Raw genomic sequence first — 22284 nt, forward strand, 5'->3', positions numbered from 1 at the left:
ATTCTGGTGAAATGGAATTCCTATACTTCGAACTTCGATCTACTCTCGCTTCAGCCTTGATCTTGAGGGCCTCATGGGACACTTGAATCTTACGGCCGAGGACTCCTTCAATCAGTTCTTCGATTTGGTCGTTCCGGTGGATCAATAAGTCTGTGCTCTCTTGGATAGCGTTGCGCGCGTCGGAGTTCTTTGCTTCGGGGATCTGGGCACGCAACTCGTTAACCACGCGTTGGTGACGGGTCAACACTCAAAGGTCTTGTCGAAGCTTAACCGGCAGATCCGGATAGTCGAATAGTTCGCTGATGTCTTTCGTGGCCGCGAGTTGGGGCTTGCGGGTCTTGCTACAGGGCACACACTAGCAGATCCCTCAGAACGTGTATGGATTTTGTTGCTGAGGCTATCACCAGCTAACGGCTAGCAAGGACCACGTTTTTAAAACCTTTGGCGATGTGTAGTCTCTGCAAACGACCACGTCTAAGAAGACTGGCTACGTACGGCGGGTTGACGGGGCTTGGGGCGAGGGAACCAGTAAGTGTTACCAATTGTAGCACTGCGGAAGGATGCGTATGTAGTTGAGGGCAAAACGCACAATGAATTAACTGAAGATCTACTAAGATCTCCTTAGTCCTCATCCCTATGAACCTTCTTCGTCTACTTCACTACTTCTACGCTAATATGCACTTTTGTAGACAATGGATGCGGGTGCGGTTGAGACATTGGGGGACTTCACTAGGCTAGCGATTCTAAGCCATACTTGCCCTTGAGACACATCCCTAGGCAAGCATTAGCTAGGGTGTGTCATGAGACAGGTACTTAGGATCTGGGTGTGGGCAAGGTGGCGGTAAGGCGTTACCCCCACCTGTCACATCGTTACACGTGTGCTTGAAATGTGTCAAGGTTGTACTCCCAAAAGAGGGCATGTTGGTCGTATACGTCACGGGTTTTTGGTGATGCTTCATTTGCGCAAGTTTGGATCAAGCTGTCCAACAACTTTTGTGCCTCGCATGGCGGGGCATTTGTCTATATGAGTCGTGGTACTGTCAACTTTCGCTTCGATGCTCGGTTCATCTCTTTCCTGCCGATTTTGAAATGAAATGCGCGCAAACGACAGTGGCGTTGGTTGACAGTTTCGAAATCCGGATAAATCGAGTAATACTAGGTACTAGTAGAGCTTTCTGGAAATCAAACGAAATCCAGGGAGATCCAGGTTGTCAGGAAAGTATAACTCTGACAACTTTGACTGTCAAGGTCTCCGTAAATCAATCAACTTCCAACCCTTCTTCTATTCATGGATCGCAGAGCTATGTAGTGAAGGTATCACATAGAGCAACTTTTGATTCCTTAGGATGCTCAGGAACCGCTTTGGATCTGACATCCAAAACAGAGATTCAGGTCGAAATACGATAATTTTGCATTTTTCAACTCCTCCTGACCTGGATCTCAAATATAGTCACTATGAGTAATCCTATAGTCAAAGGTCGTTGACGAATGCTACTCGGCCTTCAACATCGCATCCGAAGCACCTTCTCTGGTGCTTGATGTTTTTGAAGGTCTACCGAAGGCATCCATCGTTGCTTATCAGGTGCCGATGAGAAGACATTTCGCAAATGGGTTTGGCTATGGGTCAATCTACTAGCCACTTACATGTGGTACTTGCGTACAACTTAACACAGCTAATTATCTAACAGATTGTGTGGGATCGACGGTTTGAACATAGTCGTCCCCATGATCGAGCATTCGTTTCGTTGGATGGTATTGACTTTCGTATTTGGGAACCAGTACCGCACGATCGCAAGTGGTATTCCCACATATTTCATGGAGCTGGGTTACACTATGAAGTCGGTGTGTGCATGCGAACAAGCAACATTGTCTGGGTGAATGGAGGTGTTCCATGCGGCGAATTTCCGGACTCATGGCTTGCATGTGATTCGTATGTCCATTGTGTACGCCAAGGTGAGATCACATATGCTGACAAGAGTTACCGTGACGCCAACTACTTATACTTCAATCACGCTGCAATGGCGAACCCTCAACAGCACGAAGGTATCATGTGTCGACACGAAAAGGTGAACAAACGGTTGAAGCAATTTAAGGTATTGGGTGGTGTGTTCAGGCATGCCATACACCTTCACCCCTGTTGTTTCCATGCCGTCGCAAATTTGACCCAAATTTCATTGGAAAATGGAGAGCCGCTATACAGCATTTAACGCAATGCACTCCTAGTACTACTAGTAATGTGTTTGATTTGGTTTGTTCAATAGTGTTCTGCTTGGCGCTGCAAAAAGACCTATGAGCCTTTTTAGAGGTCGGCTCATGGTCTTATGATCGGTAAGGCGGTTAGTGTCCATTATGTGCAGCAGGCCGCCATTCGTCGTGCGGTTGTACACCATTGTGTGCGGTTGAAAGATGTGCATTGTTGGCGCATTTTCATTGGACTAAATGATTAGACTTAAAATGGACCAGAAAGAGTAATTCGTAGTAAGAGACCTCAGTTTGCAATTTAATTCGGCCTCCGCAAGATGTTCCTGTCCGGACGACGGGAGCGAAAACAAAGAATTCTTTAGCCTCATCGCCCGAAGCAATGAGTGACTCTGACCACCAACGTTCACAGTCCCCTGTTAACGGGACGGAGCAATCCCGATCCCGAGAAGCTGAACGTGGTCGTCCTATGCGCCGTCAAACCACTACCCCGTTCGCCTCTCCACGCCGGCGTAATCCACCAGCTGTTGACCAGCGGTTTCAACCCGATGGCTACACCAACACCCCATTTACGGCACCCACAGCGACCCCTGAGGCCGCGCCATTTCATTCCCCCGCGCCAGCTGCGACACCAACTGGCGCCACCAACCTACCCCCTGTCACCGATGACGATGACACGGGACAAGGCGACGAGCGCGGCTTCGTGTACAACGCGCCAGCGCTCCCTTACCCGCCCTGTTCAACGGTTCGACCAAGTCAGAGCGGCGGACATTCATCCGCCAGTACAACAACTACCTGGACCAAGTCAACGCCCTCCAGCTCAATGGCTCAAGTGCGCGCCTGGCGAATCCGTGCGCCTGCTCAAGGAGAAAATGGACAAGTGGGAGAGCGCGCGCAACAAGAAGGTGACCAAGCTTCAAGGCAGCAAGTCCCTCGGCCGCGAAGCCAAGATCGAAGGCATCGTGTCCGTCACGACGACCCTCCTTGACACCGGCTCCGACGTTACCTTGGTGACAGCCGGTGTCATGCACCTGCCCTCAAGGTCGACCGCCAAGTGCAGTTCAAGTTGGTCACCCTGGACACCCCTTGTGGACCAAGTGGCCGCCTCAAGCGACGAGTGCGGTGATGACGGCATGCACTGTGCCACCCTCAACATCCAAGTCCCATCTGCTGAAGACGCAGAAGGTCAGCGGAACAGGCGGTGAGCGGTGGTCGAAGCGGTGATTAAGACAAGCTACGTGCCGCCGAAGACGAAGGCTTGACCGCGGACCTCCTCGAGAAGGTGCGACTCCTCCAGTGCTGGACGCCTTCGGTTGAGACAACTTTGCCGCAGCAGACGGCCTTGGTCAGGAAGAAGTTTCATTTCTTCGGTTTGAGCTTCAGGCCGAAGGAGGAGCGATCGTGAGGACTTGGTCGAGGAGCTCTTCGGGGCACGGAGCCAGCGGTGCAACAAACGTTGGCGAATGAGCAGCTCAAAGGTGGGGCGATCTGCAGTGAACAGACGATGCAGCTAGACCTCAAAGTCTTTCATGGGGACGATGCGCGGCGCCAAGGCCCATGTTGCGTGGTTGTTGCGGTACACCAGACCGGCTGCTTCGAGCTCGCGCACATGTGTCTTCAGGAACTTCACATGCGCTAGGGGGTATCGTCGCAGGCCACGCTTGACAGGGACGGCACCAGCCTTGTTACGCACCCGCAGCGACTCCACCTTGTTCGGCTCGTCATAGCCAAAGACATCACCGTGCTTTGCTCCCCCACAAGAATCCAAGGACTGTGTGCGCTCGCGCCGCCTGCCACGACTGCTGACCTCCAACAGTTTGTGTGCACCACCAATTGGGTTGGGGTCCAGTATCCCCTGCTACACCGAGCTTGTGGCGCCGCTCCGCCAACTCCTCGACGCAGCGACCAAGCAAATTGGAAGTGCGAAGAAAACGAAGCTCACCCGCGTCCAACTCACCGCCGTTGGCTGGGACGTTGGCCATCTGGCCTGCTTCAACAAGATCAAGGAAGCTCTCTTGGCGATGGTTCCCATGGCGCACCCACGGGAAGACGTGATGGTCTGCCTTTACAGCGACGCAAGTGAAGGCTTTTGACTACTCAAGTACCATTTGAAGACCTAGCCCTGACGTTGGAAGAGCAGCGCCACCAGCGCCTTTACTGGCGCAAGTGAGCGTTGGACAATTGTGGAGAAGGAAGCGTTTGCCGTTGTGGAAAGATGCAAGCGGCTGAACTGCATTCTCATCCGCCCAGCTGGCTTCTACCTTTATATCGACCACAAGAACCTGCAGTACATTTTCAATCCTGCCGCCAGTCCCCAATCATGGCATGTTACCATGCGCACACGTTGGAGCGGTGCAGCTGTCCTCGTTCCCTTACACCATCGAGTTCCTGCCCGGTGAAGACAATTTGTGGGGCGCTGCCCAAGCCCAAGGGCCAACCAAGTCTGTTCTGCGCCTCCTGGCCGTGGTGTCGCCCCTGCAACAGCCCTGCCGGCATTATCAAGACCCCACAAGTGGCCATGAAGAGGAGAGAGACCCCGCCACCCGGTGTGGCGTGGAATGGAGACAAGAATGTTTTTCTCGACAAGGACGACCATACCTGGATCCCACCAAGTGCAACGGACCTCCAGCAGTGGGTCTGCATCATAGCGCACCAAGACGCCGCAGGCCATCGACAAATCGAAGCCACGAACAAGGCAGTCCGCGATGTCTTCGCCTCGAGCACCCTCGAAGCCGATTTCAAGACGTTAGTCCAAGCCTGCGTCCACTGCCTCAGCGTCGACGGCTACGTGGTCTCGCGCCCGCTTGGAACGGTGCTCCATGCCGAGAAGCCCCAAGAGCTGATCCATTTCGACTGGCTATCCATGCCCACGGCGACGAACGGGTGGCAGAAGGTCCTCGTCATCAAGGACGATTCGTCCAACGTAACTGTAAAAAGGTGTAACGTTATTATGACCAAAGGTAGAAACTCTGCACACAAAGAATAGAAATACAGTAGGGAAGCACAGATAAAGAATGGGGAAACATATGAAACCGTAGCATGACAAAAATTATACTAACGTTATGTAAAAGGTAAATGTAACTACTATATAAGGTAATTATTCCTCAACTGGTCTCGCCCGCCTAGAGCGGCACCTTTCCCGACGAGAGGAATCGATTGCCAAGGCACCGCCTGCACAAATTTGTACACACGACCTCCGCTACGGTGCGGTGCGCGCAATTTTGTTGACGGATGCTCTGTCATCGCTCGCTACTGTAAGTAAGGCTAGGTCAATCAATTCACGTGTTTTGATACACATGTGTCTCTCCCCGCTTTCTTCCTGTGATTCCCTAATTCGTATGTGCACGAACATTTGACTCCAAGGGAGGGCTCCCCACCATGATGTCCTGGCGATGACATCGTAGGAAATATATCTTGGCATACTCTTGGGCGCGTAGATGGGCGGCCCCGACATTTCATTTGAACTACGGACTGATCCAAAGTGAATAATTCCCCACAGCAGGTTACCTTCAAAACACCCAAACTATACCATTAACGTTAGTAGGGGAATCACACATTGTCGATTTGATACAAATTTGGGGAGGGGGTGCAATCGAATCGCGCCAACCAAAATCGATCTGATTAGTTGAATTTCATTGAGAAGGTTTTGATTGGTTAATAATTTTCTGAAGTAGCCAATCAAATCGATTTAAATTCCAACGAGAAACCACGCCACAACACGAAATTTCACTCAAAAGCACAATATACAAAAAAAGAACTTGTAACCTGGGATTCGTCCTACCTCTGGTGAGCACGGATATTTCGAAGCCTAATATTATTCCCGGGGTTAAGCATATAACAGCGGTTCACTATTGCTACTGTAACCACTGAGATGCCTTAACTCCTAGCTGGCATGCGTTGCTGGTGCCCACGACGATCGCTACTGTAACCACTGAGATGCCTTACTGTTAACCCCTAGTTGCTGGTGCCCACGACTATACTTATTTGTGCAACAAATCCTCAGTGCAGGCATCCTGATTGGGTGTTGCAAAGTACCTCAGAATACCTACCTACCTGCTGTGGGGGAATTAGTCGTTCCAAAGCCACAGATGTGGCAATCGAAGTTCGAAGATGCTGTCGTTGGGTCGCGATTGGGTGACGTGTGCGATCGCGAGACGTTTGGTGGAACAAGTTCAGACTACGATGGCAGGAAGAACTAGCGAAGCGCAAAAGTTCCTCCGCGATTCCAGCCATACCTCCCCATCTTCCGTCGACTTGGAAGCTCCGCATCGACTAGCCTCGACTGCGTCCAACGGCAAGGCCACCCTCACCCCCATTGACGATCTTGCCAGTGTTCAGACCGACGAGACGTCACAACCAATAGCAGCAGAATCCAAATCAGCGCCGCATCCCAGCCAATGGCGCATCGTATGGAGCCTTGTCACAGGAAGCTACGTGAACGTCTTGCTTCTCCTCATGCCAGTCGCGGCATATTCGTACATCGACAAGTGGGGCGACATCCCCATCTTCGTCCTCAATTTTTTGGCCATGATGCCACTGGCGAACATTCTCGGCGAAGCGACTGAAACCCTTGCGGAACACTGCGGCGACACCATCGGCGGTCTCGTCAATGCTACGTTCGGCAACGCCGTGGAGGTGATCATTGCCGTGTTCGCGTTGAAGAAGGGCGAGATCGCGCTCGTCCAGAGCTCGCTGCTCGGGTCCATGCTGTCGAACCTGCTGCTCGTGCTAGGGTGCTGCTTCATCGCCGCCCACATCGGCGGGGTGTCTGAGACGTCATTTAGCGGCCGCAGCGCCGCCACCAACATGTCGCTGCTGTTCGTGACGAGCTTCGCCATGCTCGTGCCGACGTACTACCACTACTCCAACTTTGCCTCGTCTGCCGCCGTGCGCGAAGAAGAGGTGCTGGTCATGTCCCGCGTGTCAGCCATCTTTCTCATCGCCATGTACTTGCAACTGCTGGTGTTTCAGCTACATACCCATCGGCCCCGCCCAACGGTCGTGCCCGCGCTGGAAGCATCCGCCGCCGTCGCCGGCGAATCGCTCGACGAGCCCGATAGCCACGAGCCGCAGATGTCGTTGTGGATGAGTGTCGTGGTGCTGGCGGTGTCAACAGCCCTCGTCTCGATCTTTTCTGAGTTCCTCGTCGCGTCCGTGGACGGGTTCACCGAGTCGGCCAACATCAGTCGGTCATTCGTGGGGATCATCTTGCTGCCCATCGTTGGCAACGCCGTCGAGCACGTGACAGCCATCAAGGTTGCGCTAAAGAACAACATGGAGCTAGCCCTGGGCGTGGCCGTGGGCTCTGCGACACAGATCTCGCTGTTCGTGGTGCCATTTTGTGTGGTCGCGGGGTGGGTGATGGGGCAGCCCATGACGCTGGCGTTCCCGACCTTTGACGCCGTCACGTACGTGATCAGCATCGTGATTGTCTATGCCATCGTGTCCAACGGCACGTCCAACTGGCTCGAAGGCTCGATGCTGCTCACGCTCTACTGCCTCATTGGGGTCGCACTCATTGAAATGGAGCTGATCGACGATTAAGCAAGAGTTGTCAAATGTACAAAGTCACGATAGAGTTCTGTTTCCTCGCAACACAAGACACACATCCTGTAAAACCAAATGAGCGCTATGCCGATTGAAATACTTGTAATATTTAGCCTGGCACAGCGTCGTCGCCTTCGCTCGAAGAAGGCGATGCCAAATCTGCGACCAAGTCGGCATAGGCACTTCGAAGTCGTTTACTAGTGTGGTGGTCGTGGGCGGGGGACGCTGGTGGGGATGCCACGCGGACGGAACGCACATGGATTTGGGGGTGTTTGAACTCTTGAAATGAAATGGATGGTGGCGGCAGGACTTGTGCCGATGACTCATCAGACGGCAACCGATGGGCCTCCACATGTTGCAAGTGCAATAACAGTTCAGCAGCTCGAGGGTCTGAGTACGCCTACGCCAGTGTGCAAGTAAGTTTTAAGTGCATGGCAGAGGCAGTTGGTGCCATGATGTGGTCCATACTATATGTACACATAAACGGTAATGTGCAGGTGCGTACTTGGTGTTTGAGCGCCGATGACGCTTGGGTCCAGTTGGTAGCGTCGATGTAATTGCTCGACACGGCCACAGTGTGCTCTAGGTTTTGAACGAAATGGGGGGTGCCCGCCGGGACGAACAGGATGTCGCCTGCTTCCAGCACACACTCCCATACCCTAGCATGACTACATGCATGCCATCATCATCCCCCCAAGGACTCTAAACATGTATTCGAAAGGATGTCGTAATTACCGGAACAGTGGGTATAGTGAGTCGCCTTTGGACTCGTCTGTCGACGCCAAGTCGACGCCATACACCACGTCAGCCGACCCAGCATGCCAAGTCGGGTACAGCAGATGCATGTCGTTAGGGTGGACGAGCCGCCATCGCTTGCGGCCTTGCACGAGGGCCATCCAAAAGTTGGACCCGAACGAGTCCACATGGGTGGCGCTTTCCGACCCTCGTGGGCCGACAAACAGACTCGGCCACGTCTCTCTGTACATGGTGCCCCTACCACCAACCCGTTTCTCGTCAAGTCGAACAAGGGCGATGGTTCCCTCCTCTTACTCGGGGGTTTGCTGCAGATAATCCCGTGCAAAGTAGGCTGGAATGGTCACTTGGGGCGTTAACTCTACGAGCAGACACGTTAGTAGAGGCGCATGATGAGGCCATGTGCCTGGAAAATGCAGCGGAATGGACACGTCATGGATGTACAGCGGAGGCTCGGCGGACCAGTCATCCCGCTGCATGGCCTGGATAAAGCTGCCGACCGACTGCCGCGGGCCATCTTCGAGGCGCGCCCAGCGCACGGAATCCGCCACTTTCCGCTTTGTGTCCACCATGGTGTTGGCGACAACGGGGTTTGCTACCAACGACTCGAGCGACCAACTCTACGAGGAATGGCGTCGACGTGATGAGGAGGCAGATGGCTTCAGCTTCGTACTGCGTTCATCACTAGGGATGCGCCGCCTTTAATGAGCACTGGTTGGCCCGCACCTGCGTACTCTACTCTCACGTGAAAAGAGACGTCCATGCGATGTATGCAGCAACAACAACCAACAACGCACTCGTCATGAATGTGTCCACGGAGAGACTGGAGGGGTATTCCACAGGCACTGGCAACATAGTTCGACTCCATGGCTCTGTTGAAGTAGCGGCAACACTTGACGCGAGAAACGCTCGTTTCTGCGCGGCAGTCGAATTGAACTGGATGCGCGTGCGATGGGCTTTGTAAGCACCTAATGCGTACATGCTAGGAACAAACACAACATTACAGGGATGTAGACACTCAACCTTTGGACGGCGCCAATGCGATCGCTTCAGCCATGTGATGGAGAACACGAGGGTCCGTGCCATTCAAAAGCTCCAGAAAGAGGGCCAAGCTCGCATGGAGGATGTGGTTGTTGTGATCTCGTTGCAGCGCCTGCCTGAACAAAACATGTTGAAGGACACCGCGACAGCGAGAGGTTACCTCACGGACTCCACTTTGTGTTCAAGGAACGCACGAACAGGTGGTGTCGAGAGCATGCGGTTAATTGACGTCGAAGGGCAGCATGGAAGAGTTGAAGAAGTAGCATTAGCCTCGTCAATGCTGGCTGGAGCAACGGACTGCTGCTCCTTGCGGTACCACCGCGCCACTTCCGCCAAGGCATCAACAACCATGGCAGAATTATCCGGATGAAAATCCGCTCATTTTCGCCGACTTCAATGAGAAATTCGAAGCCTCAATTCGCATAATGACATTTCGAGTTCGGATCTATCGGTCGTACGATGAGCGAGCTTGGCCGCCTTGCGATGAAGATGATGGAGCGATGTGCGCTGGACGAGTCTGCATCTCCCACGACGAGCATGAAGGTACTCACATGTGCCACAGAACACAGGCTTCACAGGGAATTCAATTAGGATGAGTCGAATGTGAACAACGGCGGCAACATCGGATGTCCGTTCCTACTTCAATTGATTCAGCCCTTTGAAGAGATCATGCCACACAACACGAAGCGAGAGCTGAGTGCTGTGAATGCGTACTCGATCAAGCTGGACACGCTTCCGTTCAGCATCCTCGAGACCGACATGTTTCGCCGCGCGTTCCCCGACAAACCGATCTTCCATGCCATCCTGGAGCACCTTGACGGCATGCGAGCCCTTCTCACAAGCAATACAACCCGCATCGTCGTTCAGAATCTTTCCAGCGTGTCCATCCGAGTTGACGGCGTCGACCAGGAACCAAAGATACTGTCGTCCGTGGGCTCCGTCGCCGACATGACGCCCGGCAGCCTCCTCACGCTCTTTCAATTCCCACCCGAACACGTACGTCCATGCATCGCTCTTCAACTCATGCCTTCTTCTCGTGTTGCATAGCCATATTCCCATTTCCCTCCGCTGCAGTATCGACTCGTGCACGTAAACGCTGTCCTCGACCCACGAGACGCCTGGTACGTCCACACGATCTCCTGCCAGGACCGGCACTGGAGCTCCGCCGACGTCCCTGTGACGCCACCTCGCTACGTCTTGCGCATGCACCGTGGTATTTCCAAGCTGACACGAGACGAAGAAACCGCCATGCACGCGCACAATCTGCTCTCGATTCCGTGCGCCCAAGCAGCCACCGTGGTCGGTCGAGATGCGTGGTCCCATGCGTTTGGCGCGCGCTTCCACTCGTTCCCTATCCGGTTCATGCCGCGCTGCCAGCTGCTGCTTCGTCCCCCCCTGCTGCCCCCCCCCTCCTCCTCCTCCCCCCCCTTCGACCAAAGGAATCCTGGGGGCGTCGAGCTGGTCAACTGCGGCGATGTGCCCGTGCTCGTGTGCGATCGCTGGGTCGACGTGGGCCACACATGCCCCCTTCAGCATGGCGACAAAATTTCGTGGATGATTTCCAAGGTACGACCAATTGTGATCTTGCATACAATAGACACACGAAAAGAGGGGGGAGTGACATAAGCAGGATTGTCCTCATTTCCACTGACATCAATCACGCACCACTAGCCCTTGGTTGTAGTTTTCCACCATATTGTCTTAGTTTGCATTATTGGACGATTGCTGTAGGACTTTTACTCGCTGCCGCTCGCGTACATTGTCACAGATACGGAGAAAGCGCTCCCATTACACCCGCACAACTATACGCTTCTCGCCGACGTGATGGCGCTCGAGTTTGCCCCGCTGTTAGCGCAGCTCAGGGCGCTCGTGGGGGCCGCCGATATGCCCCCGACCATGCAGCGCCTGTTTGCGGCCAAGACGGTGGCGCGCGTCGAGCTGGACGACACCGCCACAGACGCCCCCGTCGCCCTCATGCCAACCGGAGACGGACGGGGGGACGTGTTTGAGTTGCAAGTGTTTTGGCGGCATCCAGTCGTGTTTGCCCTGCGGCGGGACGAGCTCCACCAACTGCCGAGTCCCTCCGACGTGATGGTGCAGCTGCTCGGCATCGCCGCGTCCAACGCCGGCTCCCGCACCATCCACGACCACGAAGCCGCCCTCAGCGCCTGCCACCGCCTCGCGAGGCACTTGGGCGTGTCCGACCTGCATCCAGTTCCAAGCAATTACTTTGTCCAACAAGCCTCCAACCAGAATCTGTCGGAATGCTACCCCCTTCCCCAACCCCCTCGTCACTGAGGTCGCTCGCTATATGTTGGTTGAATGTACAGTATATCAATATATGACTATGGATGTGTCACGTGAAGTTGAACGCGATGCGCCAGCCACTCGAGCAGGACCAAATGAGGCGAGTGGTCATCGGTCGTGCATTCTAACCATTCACTCGTCAAGCACTACAGCCGTATATATATATGCACATTGCACTTCGAACGGGTACTAGTAGTAGTACTAGTAGTAGTAGGAGGAGGAGGCTTCCCACCTTGGAGCAATTGGCGGGCGACGGGAACGGCCACGTCGACGCCGCACACGGCGATCATCGGTTGATCGACGAGGCGCTGGCGTGTCTGCAGCAGTTCAAACGACATCGTTCGTTCGAACACCTCTTTGGCGTGTTGTCGGGTGAGCGTCCGAGACTGCCACGTCACGCGTTCGTTCCAGAACGCGGCGTTGTCCTACACATGAAACACACGCATGATTCTTCATAACTTTGACCGACCTTTCGCAGCAAGTTGGTCCCGTACGAGTTGGAGCAGCATGGTCCAGTCTGTCCACGTCATGGTCTCCTTGTCATGCTTCTTGGCGCAGTAGTCGCGTTGCTTTTGGTGCTGCAGCACGAGGATGCCCTCTTCCACCGAGTTGTGCACTACGAACTTGTGGACAGTCGTGGGCTTGTCTTGTCCGATGCGGTGCACGCGGTTGATCGCCTGAGCTTCGACCCCCGGGGTCAGCAGCGGCTCGACCAAGATCACATGAGTCGCCTCCACGATATTGACCCCGTTGGCGCCGTACTTGAAGGGCATGGCCAGTACACACTCGGCGGGGTGGTGCTTGAACTGGTGCAATGTCGCGTCAAAGTCCTTCTTGTGCGCCACGACCAAGCAGCGCACGCCAGCCGACGTCAGCGCTTGGTGCAACAGCCTCAGCATATCGGGCCATTGAGAAAACAACAGACATTTGGCCCCTGCCTCGAGGGATAGGACGCGATTCACGATGCTGTCGACTTTGGTGCCGAGGCCAGTGCCGCCGAGGTGGCGTGCGTCGTAAGGACCTACACAAAAGCAAAACACAGCTCATTAGTATCACAATACAAAATGGAATCGGGTGGGGGCTATACGTTGTGGATGGATATCGTTGACGAGCAGGATGTGGCGCTCGGTGGTCGGTGTGCGACAAGTTGGACATCGAAGTGCCGACGGCTGCTTGATCAGGTGCGCCGTGCACGACAAGCAAAACACATGTGCGCATGGCCACATGCGGCGCTGGGCGGGCATGCGGTCGTGGCACACGGCGCACTCGTCGACGACGAGATGCTGCTGCTTGGTGCGATGCAAGTGCAGCAAGTACCGCAGCGGACTCAGCTTGGACGCCAAGTTGGCACTCGACTCGGCCCGTTCTTGCTCGAGCTCCATCCGCTTCACGGGCACTTCAACTGCCACCAGTTTGTACGTTTTCTCCACCTAAGATGATGCATGGATCATCGATTTTCCGTCAACTCGTAATTACGTCATTGTTTACGTACGTCGCGAACGGGGTCGTCCGGCTCACGCAACTGCATGGTCGTCTTGGCCATTTCCAGCTCGTCCAGCGCCCCCAAACGAGCGTGCTGCGCTTTCCACAGCTTCACCCCGAGCACCCGTTCCTTTCGCACATCGCCCAGAACAGTCTGAAGCTGCTGGTGCATGTCTGGAATGCCATGGGTCGCATTCTTTGCGACTTCACCGACAATGTCCAGCAGCAGCGACCCCAGGTTGTAATTCGTAGCCGACGACGGCGTCGTGTCCGACGTGATGCCTAGCATGGCCCCAAGGGTGTCCATGTCAGGCTGTACGAGGCAATGCTGGCATTTCGGGCCATCTCGTCCTTCTCTGCAAAACGCGCAATTGCCTGTCGAGTATATTATATATATATATTATATATATATAAATATATATATATATATATAAATAAATAAATATACATATATATTATATATATATATATACATGAGTGTTAGAGTGGTGACCGTACCAGAAGCGTAGACATCGTGTTTTGTAGGAGCATGCCGACTCAAGGCCATGAGTTGCGTGTGATTTTCAGCCCGAAGGCCGAACAACCGGTCCAACTCGTGGAGCAGCACCACACGAAGCGACACAACGGAGCGAATCCTCTGGCTCAGGTTCATTCCAAGGTCGGACCGACTCATGAGCTTGGCTCGTACGCGATCAACCAGTGCGTCGGGGTCGTCCACCGCAAGCAAACACTCCATCCATGCCGCGTGAAACGAGTCGGGAAGATGGGGCGACTCGGGGGCGTCCACTATGCATGTATGACAAACGTCAAAGTGAACTTGTTCACCTTGGGTACTTATTACTATACAACCTTGTGGAAAGTGCTCGGCTTGCAACGACCGGTACGCTGTCTCATATTTGTGCAAGGCCGTGTCGTGGGTTAAATTGCACTGTGACAAGTAGAATGCTTCGATTTGAGTCGCGCTGTGGTGTAAATCAAGTCGAGCTTGCCGCAACAGCTCGAACGAATCGGTCGGACGATCATTCTTTGAAAAGTGTTCGAATAGACACTTCACAGCAGTGAGCAGGGGCAGGCAATGGTTTGTCTTCGCATCTTCAAACGGCACTTGTGAAAGCATAATTGGTGGACGTGGCGCACCGAAACGCTCCAAGAGGCGACCAAAGTTGTGCACGAGATGCAGACGAGGGAGTAAATCGGCGCGGAACTCGGCCCAGTTGTGCTGGATCAGACTCAGCGCTTCAAAGTACAGCCCCACGGCGGTCTCCACCGCGCCTTCCACGACATTGAGCGCTGCCAATCCATTGAGCGCGGCTAAGAGCACCCGCTGGGCTTCTTCGCATTCTCGTTGCGCCTGTAGCCACAACAAGAATCAGCGTATATCAATCGTTGATGACCCAGAGCTTGTTTGACTTCGTATATTGTCAAATCGATTCGAAACAGCAGAATCGAATATGATGGATTAAACAACTGCCTGAGCCAATCAAATCGCGTCCTGTCGAATTTCTACCAATCCAATCGTTTCACCCCTCCGCATGGGGCAAAACCACATATATAATACTGCATGTACTCGTTGTTAAGTATATTTAGTGTGTTAAAAAGATTAAATAGGATCAAATAGAATCAAAAGCTATTTGGCGAAATGAAGTCCAAATTTGGGCGAAATGCACAATACCTTTAGCATCATTTCAGTGAGCACGTCGTCCATGCTCATGGGTCGGTTCTCGTCCAGAGCCCTGAGGCCATGGCTACCAACCTACAAGCAACACATGAACATGTGAAAAAGCAATCATATTCCGGATACTGTAGGCCAAACCTGCGGATGACAGCACGCTTGGCGGAGTCGCAGCAAACTGTTGAACATGGCGACGGTAATCTCGTTCGAGTCGGTTGGTTTGCGGTGCCTGGAGACACAAAGCAAGTTGAAGATGATCCAACTACAACGGCATTTCGTCGCCATACATACTTCGTGCATTCGTCCATTTGCTGGTTGTAAAAATGAGTTTCAATCTCGGACAAGCGCAGCCACGACGTTTCGACGGTTTGCGGAGGCAAGTTGATCTGCTCGACCACGTCCTTCTTTTCGTTGCGCCACATCAGCCCTTGGACGACTTCTCCCAGCCGCGGGCTCTACGAAGTCAAAGTCACATTGCCCTTTGTATATCATTGCGTACGGAGGATGCAAACCGCCCCATCACAGCGCGCCACCACGCCTTGTCTTGAAAGCATGGCGGCTGCACCTGCAGAAACGCGAGGGTGCCGTACACTTCCCAGAGGTCGGTCGAGAACGGCGTGCCACTCACACACCACCGCAGCGTGCTCTTCAATGCCAGCGCCATCAGCGACGCCTTGGCCTACGCAATCGACCAAGTTGAACATATCAGTTTGAGCATTATATCATTTTGAACATATCATTTTGAACATTATATCATTTTGAACATTATATCATTTTGAACATTATATCAGTTTGAACCTTATATCAGTTTGAACATATCATTTTATCGTACCTGGGTGTTTTCGACCAACTGGGCTTCGTCCATGCAAATACGCCACCACGTCACATGTGTCAACGGACTCGCCACGATGCGATACCGTTTGCGCCGGCGTAAACAACTCGACGACGCGTCCGACACGTGATGCAAATCGTCCCGCAATGCTTCGTACCTACCTCAAAATACAGTGTGGTTACCGTCACTATTCTAATTGACGGGTAATATACAGTACGTGGTCAAGACAACGTCAAACTTGGCGAGTTCTGGCGCTCGGCAGTACTTCCACTGGGCACTTGGTCTGCCTTTGAGGCGCTGACGCAGCGCTTTGATGCCTCCGTACGTCTAAAACACATGTCACTACCAGCTACGATATATGTCCATAAAGAAATGTCGAGCGCACCATGATGCTCAACGAGTCGGGCCGCGTGTGGCGCAGAATTTCCCGTTCCCACTGCTTGTGGATGGATTCTGGCGAGATAATCAGCGTCGACGGGATCGCCCAGTCCGGATCCACGTGACGGAGGCAGCCTTCGCAGTAGAACGGCTGGTCCAAGGACAACTGGAAGCCCGTGCACAGGCGATGCTGCCATACGCGGCACCGCGTGCATTCGATCCATCCGTGGACGTCGTCGTCGGGGCAGTTACACACGCAGCTCCGTTCGACTAAATTGGCCGCCGCACGACGAGGAAGACGACTCGGTTCGACTGCATGGACATGGTCCATGGCAGGACTCGGATGTGATAAGATGCACGCCAGCACTTGCACCGTCTTGCCGAGCCCCATCTCGTCGGCTAGGATGCCCCCGCGGACCCCGCTCCAAGGCGGCGCGGAGCCATGGATTGCCGCGGTGGAAAAGTGGCAGGTAAATGGATTGTACGTGACGCCACTCTTGGCACGCACGGCTTCGACTATGGAGAACGGAGGAGGCGGTCCCGATGGTACCTAATGAGAGGAACGAATCAGGGGGACCAGTGGCGTGAAGATGGCGACTGTACATGAGGAGGCCGTTCACGCTCGAGCATCCACGCAATGGCCGCTTTCTGGTAGCGTCGTAAGGTTGGCAGCAAGTTGGGACTGGGTGTGAACGCATCTCCTGCCGCAGAGGAAGGGATTGGTGGAACGACCTGGTAGAGCGCTGAGGATAGGAACGGCGTCGAGTCAGTTGGTGCGTCGACCAGTTCAGACATGTACGGGTAACTCCATTCGTCCCTCGAATGCTTGATGAACCACCGCATGAAGATCGCCATGTGCTTGCAAATGGGCGTCGACGGGTTCACCTTGTCGCTCCCACTCATGGCCGAGTACGTTGGAATGTGGATGCCCACACAGACATGCGCGCTTCGGATCTCCATCGACAGGCATTTCTTCTCGTTCAGAAATGCCATGGCATGCAACTCGTTTGGACGAAAAGCGCCCCATGACGACGGGATCTGCATGGGCTGATCGCCTACGGAGACGGCGATGTCGGTGTACGCTTCACCTTCCTGCGTTGTGCCGGCGAACGAAACCACGGCAGCACGTATGTCATTCCCTTGCGCACTGGAACTGTTGGTGCATCCGTCGGTGGTTGCGATCGCGAGTTGGAGCTGACACCAATCTGAAGTGTCGGTCATGTCCAACGGTTGAATGATGTATGGATTTGGCAAAGCTTTCGCTGCATTTGCATACGGGCGTCGTCGACCCCACATCTTCCTGGCTTTCTTTACAGGCGGCTGGGTTTCGCGTGACGAATCGGCGCCCACAGCTTGTTCTGGCGCATGCCGCTTCGGTGTTGCTTGCTTCGTCCGAGCCATATTATTGAAAGTGAACATCTCCGAATTCACACGATAATTTGACGGACGGATAAATTGAGCAGTCACTCATCAATTATTGACAAGTCGATTACTTATTTAAGAAGAGTATATTAATAGATGAACGAATAGTGTAAACAAGTGTTGGTTTAATATTGTTTACCAGAATAGAATTGCAATCTTTGATTGCACGAAGGTGACTTCAGCATCATGGTTGGGGTGTCAGCTGTCGTAGGGTCTACGGTCCTGTTACTTCACATGCTGGGATTGATCCAAGCATCAGAAGGTCAAAAGGAGATATTTGCACTGGATGGCAAGGGCCAACCAGTCGCATGGTGGGTGGTCCTCAAACTGCCTTGGCAGGTGCGCGACGCGCAGGGCAAGTACATTCCCACACCTTGCGACTGCGACAAGCCACAATGCGCCAACGTCAAGGTGGACGTCCCTGAAGAGCGAAAGTTCGGTCTGTGCTACTTGTATGCTGATGCCAACAACCCAAGGTTGCGCCACTTTCGCGATGTTGGATACGATTGTCTGGGCCAAGGCGGCAACGACCCCGTAAGCCACACGTTGCGTCAAGCAAAGAATGCCACGTACTGGGCTATCTTCAACGATCAGTTCAACGGCATTGCCGAGAAGCAGGATAAGCGACGCGTGTGTTCCGGTGGGGACGCGTTCAACGCACACGCCAAGGGGGCGGTGGCCTTCGAGCTCGACTCGGGCGGGTACGTCCTGCAGTCGTCCACGCCCAACTTTCCCGACCCGACCATCCCCACGGGGGATTCCGACGACGACTTCATCCGACTGGGGTGTCAGCATGACAACAACGTCGAGTACGCTCAGCACTTGTTTGCCATGTCCGTCGACGGGGAGGCCATCAAAGCCGTGGGTCGCGGCTGGCAGTCGGCGCGGCTCTGCTCCACTAACCACTACCACGACATGAGCCAGGTGCTGGCCAGCGCCGCACTGCGCCACAACGAGCTGGAGCACCCCATGGCCGCGGCGCTGGTCGACCCTGACGCCGACGACGCTCCGTCCACCAACGTCACCGTGGTCACAAAGGTTGGATCTGTGCGAATTCGTGGGCTGTTCAAAGACAAAGCATCGGCAGTGCCGCCGTGGGCGATGGCCGCGGAAGCGTTCGGAACGGACTTGAGTGTGGCGTCGTGGTGGGACGAGAATTTCGGCATTCCCAGTCTGTGCGACGGCGATGTCTATGGAGCAGTCGCCGAAGCGTTTTGCTTGAAGAACAACCCCCTGACGCTGCGACCGGACGGCACATTTCCGTACAACGTCGAGAACCTCATGCAAGCGACGTACGTCGGTCGTACATGTCTGGCATACCCGGGTTTTACAACGAAGTCTCGTGCTTATGACAATAGGACTCCGTGGCGACTATCCTGCGACGATGCGGCGGCTGTGACGTGGTCGTTACGCGGAGGCCGCGTGCGCGATGGCAACCACGGTACATCATGCTTGATGTCGTGATAGCGACCTTTATGCGTGTTGTGATGTCGCGGCATCGTAGCGAAATGGGCAGTTGGCACTCCCCGAGGTGGTAGCACGAGTCCAACGTCGCAGGCGGCGTTGTCCATCTTCGCCGACTTGAACATGGAAGGGTATCCATGCTCCAAGAAGTGCAACGGGTCTCAAGGGGGTCGAGGTGGATCCTTCTACGGCATCGAAGACACTGTCCTCCATGCAAGTTTGGTGGGCCTGGTCTCGGACGTGTGCAAGTGTCGACCGTCCACGTCCCACGACGATCCATTTGTGACGTTCCGCATGTGTGATCATGGATGCAAGAACAAGATACACGAGGACTTCTCCAAGGACGACCTGCCCGCGCTGTCGAATGCTTCATCATCGTTCTGGGGCACGACCGACCGCCGCCGACCTATTGTGGATGATTCTGCTGTTGCCAACTCATGATGCGGAAGTTCCACGGAAGGATTTGAACGTAGATTATCCGGAATACCGGATGAGGGTTAAAGGAATGAATGTTGACAGTTTTGCGTTTTGTGCGATGGACACGATCGTCGATCAAGTGCGCAAGGAGCTGTCGCACGAGTATGGACACATGCTGGTTCAGTGGTACGAAGCTGTGGACTGGCAGGAACCTTTGATCCTCGGTCTCATATCCTTCCACGTCCTGCTACTCACGGCAGTGCTGGCCTTCCGCCACGTGTACCCTGTTCAAGTGGGGCTGTTTGTCTTGATTTGTGGCACCATTTACACGAGCGAGTACCTGAATTCCGTCGGCCGCGACAACTGGCAAGCGTTTGCATCGCAAAACTACTTTGACACCCACGGCGTGTTTATGGGCATCTTCGTCGCCGGACCACTCCTCGCCATCGGGTTTGTGCAACTGGCCAGCAACATCCATGCCATGGCACATTTGGTGGTCGCTGTCAAGCGCCACGAACTGAACAAGACCAGTAAGGCCAAAAAGAGCAATTGAGAACATTCACAACCGCCTTCATTCCACCACATTCCCATTATTGCACTTTGCTTTTTGTTGTCTTATAAACAATGTTAATGCAAGTCGCGCACGGGGAACTCCTTTTCCCACAACACGTGCGTAAAGTCGTACAGACTCTTGGTCACCGACACTTTGTAAGGCGTGGCGTTCAACGGTCGCATAATGTCTTCGCGCATGGTGGCCACTTGGTCCTTGACGTAGCTGCGGATGTCTTCCAACGACGGCAGGTCGCCGACGATGCCGCCATTCTCGCCGTCCCACACCAAGCTGTGCAGGGGCACGACGGCCGACGGCGTCACGTTCACACGCACCATCTCGTCAAACGGATGGCGGCACAGCATCTTGACACCGGGCACCGGGTCGGCTTCTTCGCACCCCATGAGGAGGTCCAAGATGGGCGAGCCGTTGGCGCCTTTCAATCGGAACGCCTTCTTCCGGCCCGGAATCGTCACCTTGCTCGGCTCTTGCGACAACTTGATGCGCGGCTGGCCTGCGATTTGCACCAGTTTATACACCATGCCCAACGCAGGCTGCGCTTGGCACGTGACCAAGTGCGTGCCAATGCCGTAGCTGTCGATTTCGTGGCCCTGTGAAAAATCAATCCCTTCACGTCAGCCGTCATCGTCGAGATCGTTCACAAGCAGCAAATGATGGTTGGCACCTGTTCGTTCAGAGAGTTGAGCACGGCTTCGTTAATGTCGTTGCTGGCCACAATCGTAAGCGTCTTGAACGCGTCCAGCTTGAACGCTTCGGCCGTCGTGACAAACATGCGCCGAGCTTCCTTGGACAAGTACGCCAAGTCGCCGCTGTCCAAGCGGATACCCACAGGCTACGAATCAACCAAGGAAACCCAAAAGTCAGTTGAACATCCACAAAAGCTCAAGTACGACGAAACGACCTACCTTGTAGCCGAGTTCGTTGAGCGCCAACGCCACGCACAAAAAGTTAGGCACCCCAGACTAATGAGGGTACAAATTAGAACCTAGTGACAAAAGGGGGTAGCTTGGGGTACCGCCAACGTGTCGTACGTGTCGACGAGGGCCAAAAATGTATGGGGAAACGCCACGGCGTACGAAATGAAGCCGGCCAATTCGCCCTAAATAAAGCGATGTTTTTGTCAAAATTTTCACCATTTTCATCAACAAACGTACGTCGTTTGTGTCCAAAAAGCCCAATTTCGCGCGATACGCCAACGTCAATTCCTTCAAGTTGTCCTTGCCAATAAACGGCACTTTGACATCGTCCAAGTCGCGATGCGCTTGGACAAACGCGTGGGCGTGGGTGCCCTTGATGGGAATGCCAAACAGTTTGCCCGCCAACACATTGCTCGTGCCGTGGAAACCCGCCATGTACGAATATCGGGACGCAGAAATGCCGCCGTCGGGACCTTGAGCGCGACGCAAACCAAATTCAAGCAATGTCTTGCCCTTTCCGGCCGCCTTGATGAAGCGGGTGGCGTTGGTCGCCATCAAACTGGCGTAGTTCAGCAAGTTGAGCAATCCGGTTTCGAGGAGTTGCGTGATGCCCAAATGACCTTCCACACGCAACACAGGAATGCGAGGGAAGGCAATCGTGCCTTCTTGGAGCGAATGCACCTACGAACGCGTTATCCTCTGGTCGAATTTCACTTCTGGGACAATCAATACCTTGACTTGGGTGCAGTCGAGCGTGCGCAACCACTCAAAAAATCCAGCTTCGGTCGTGGCAGGCAACACGCTTTGCAAGTATGCAATGTCGCTGTCGGAGAATCTGAACGAGTTCAAGTATCCAAGGACCTATCATGGTACCAAAGTTACAGTTATGATTATTTACGGGTCGTATGTACCTCTTCCAAACCCGCAAAGACGGTGAATTCACCCTTGAATGGGTTCTTGCGGAAAAACAAGTCGAAGACTGCCTGTTCTTCGTGGCGACCAACCTTCCAGTACGCGTAGGCCCTGAACAGTACGTATACGTCAGCTGCTCACCCTCCAAATAGTAAGTAGCACGTACATGGTGATCTGGTACAGATCTGTGAGCAGAGGCGACACGAGGGAGTTCGTAGGGCGCGCATCCGAGTTGTTGCTGGTCTTGTGGTTTGCCATGACGTCGGGAGATAACGTGTGTCGACGACGGCAGAATTGCGAATGGCAGCGTCCGCGGACGTCAATACGATCGAATGTCACATTTGGCGTACGAACGATATCGTACATTACT

The 22284-nt window shown here is 54.0% G+C and overlaps 7 protein-coding genes across 14 annotated transcripts; 4 read left to right on the plus strand and 3 right to left on the minus strand.

Moving 5' to 3' along the window:
• Nucleotides 1–6309: 6309 nt before the first annotated feature.
• Nucleotides 6310–7850, plus strand: H257_00854 (calcium/proton exchanger; the record flags this gene model as incomplete). The annotated part of the gene is made up of 1 exon (XM_009823753.1): nt 6310–7850. One exon carries the CDS (start codon nt 6310–6312, stop codon nt 7741–7743), a length of 1434 nt encoding a protein of 477 aa, XP_009822055.1. The 3' UTR covers nt 7744–7850.
• On the minus strand, nt 7823–9892 carry H257_00855 (the record flags this gene model as incomplete). Of its 2 annotated transcripts, XM_009823755.1 has the most annotated exons (9): nt 7823–8146; nt 8252–8414; nt 8482–8739; nt 8797–8860; nt 8906–9119; nt 9173–9234; nt 9297–9467; nt 9523–9656; nt 9701–9892. In XM_009823755.1, coding segments are annotated over 9 exons (1549 nt in total), but the record flags the coding sequence as incomplete, so codon positions are not given. The 2 variants fall into 2 exon arrangements, with proteins under 2 accessions (XP_009822057.1, XP_009822056.1); XM_009823754.1 differs by having other exon boundaries at nt 8797–9119.
• A 78-nt stretch (nt 9893–9970) lies between these two features.
• H257_00856 (hypothetical protein) lies at nt 9971–10963 on the plus strand. Its single transcript, XM_009823756.1, has 2 exons — nt 9971–10083; nt 10132–10963. Exons 1-2 carry the CDS (start codon nt 10000–10002, stop codon nt 10585–10587), a joined length of 540 nt encoding a protein of 179 aa, XP_009822058.1. The 5' UTR covers nt 9971–9999; the 3' UTR covers nt 10588–10963.
• A 190-nt stretch (nt 10964–11153) lies between these two features.
• Nucleotides 11154–17608, minus strand: H257_00857 (hypothetical protein). 5 transcript variants are annotated; one of them, XM_009823757.1, is made up of 15 exons: nt 16815–17608; nt 16219–16761; nt 16051–16160; nt 15834–15990; nt 15501–15680; nt 15293–15456; nt 15143–15230; nt 15002–15082; nt 14179–14680; nt 13828–14115; nt 13340–13704; nt 12935–13277; nt 12342–12868; nt 12080–12272; nt 11154–11971 (listed from the first exon to the last, which is right to left on the minus strand). In XM_009823757.1, the coding sequence occupies exons 1-15, from the start codon at nt 17505–17507 to the stop codon at nt 11886–11888; spliced, it is 4320 nt and encodes a 1439-aa protein (XP_009822059.1). In that variant the 5' UTR covers nt 17508–17608; the 3' UTR covers nt 11154–11885. The 5 variants fall into 5 exon arrangements, with proteins under 5 accessions (XP_009822059.1, XP_009822062.1, XP_009822060.1 ...); XM_009823760.1 differs by having other exon boundaries at nt 12080–12868; nt 16815–17432; XM_009823758.1 differs by having other exon boundaries at nt 13828–14680; nt 16815–17432.
• Nucleotides 17609–17741: 133 nt separating this feature from the next.
• On the plus strand, nt 17742–19631 carry H257_00858 (hypothetical protein). 3 transcript variants are annotated; one of them, XM_009823763.1, is made up of 3 exons: nt 17742–18925; nt 18992–19074; nt 19138–19631. In XM_009823763.1, exons 1-3 carry the CDS (start codon nt 17820–17822, stop codon nt 19536–19538), a joined length of 1590 nt encoding a protein of 529 aa, XP_009822065.1. In that variant the 5' UTR covers nt 17742–17819; the 3' UTR covers nt 19539–19631. The 3 variants fall into 3 exon arrangements, with proteins under 3 accessions (XP_009822065.1, XP_009822064.1, XP_009822066.1); XM_009823762.1 differs by having other exon boundaries at nt 17742–19074; XM_009823764.1 differs by having other exon boundaries at nt 18992–19631.
• Nucleotides 19623–22222, minus strand: H257_00859 (nicotinate phosphoribosyltransferase). The gene is made up of 8 exons (XM_009823765.1): nt 22081–22222; nt 21914–22025; nt 21735–21863; nt 21240–21683; nt 21101–21184; nt 20991–21047; nt 20750–20917; nt 19623–20675 (listed from the first exon to the last, which is right to left on the minus strand). The coding sequence occupies exons 1-8, from the start codon at nt 22170–22172 to the stop codon at nt 20142–20144; spliced, it is 1620 nt and encodes a 539-aa protein (XP_009822067.1). The 5' UTR covers nt 22173–22222; the 3' UTR covers nt 19623–20141.
• On the plus strand, nt 19628–20210 carry H257_00860 (hypothetical protein). Its single transcript, XM_009823766.1, has one exon. It carries the CDS (start codon nt 19633–19635, stop codon nt 20065–20067), a length of 435 nt encoding a protein of 144 aa, XP_009822068.1. The 5' UTR covers nt 19628–19632; the 3' UTR covers nt 20068–20210.
• Nucleotides 22223–22284: the final 62 nt, after the last annotated feature.

The sequence above is a fragment of the Aphanomyces astaci genome (genome assembly GCF_000520075.1).
Source record: "Aphanomyces astaci strain APO3 unplaced genomic scaffold supercont1.1, whole genome shotgun sequence".
NCBI classification, from domain to species: domain Eukaryota; phylum Oomycota; class Saprolegniomycetes; order Saprolegniales; family Verrucalvaceae; genus Aphanomyces; species Aphanomyces astaci.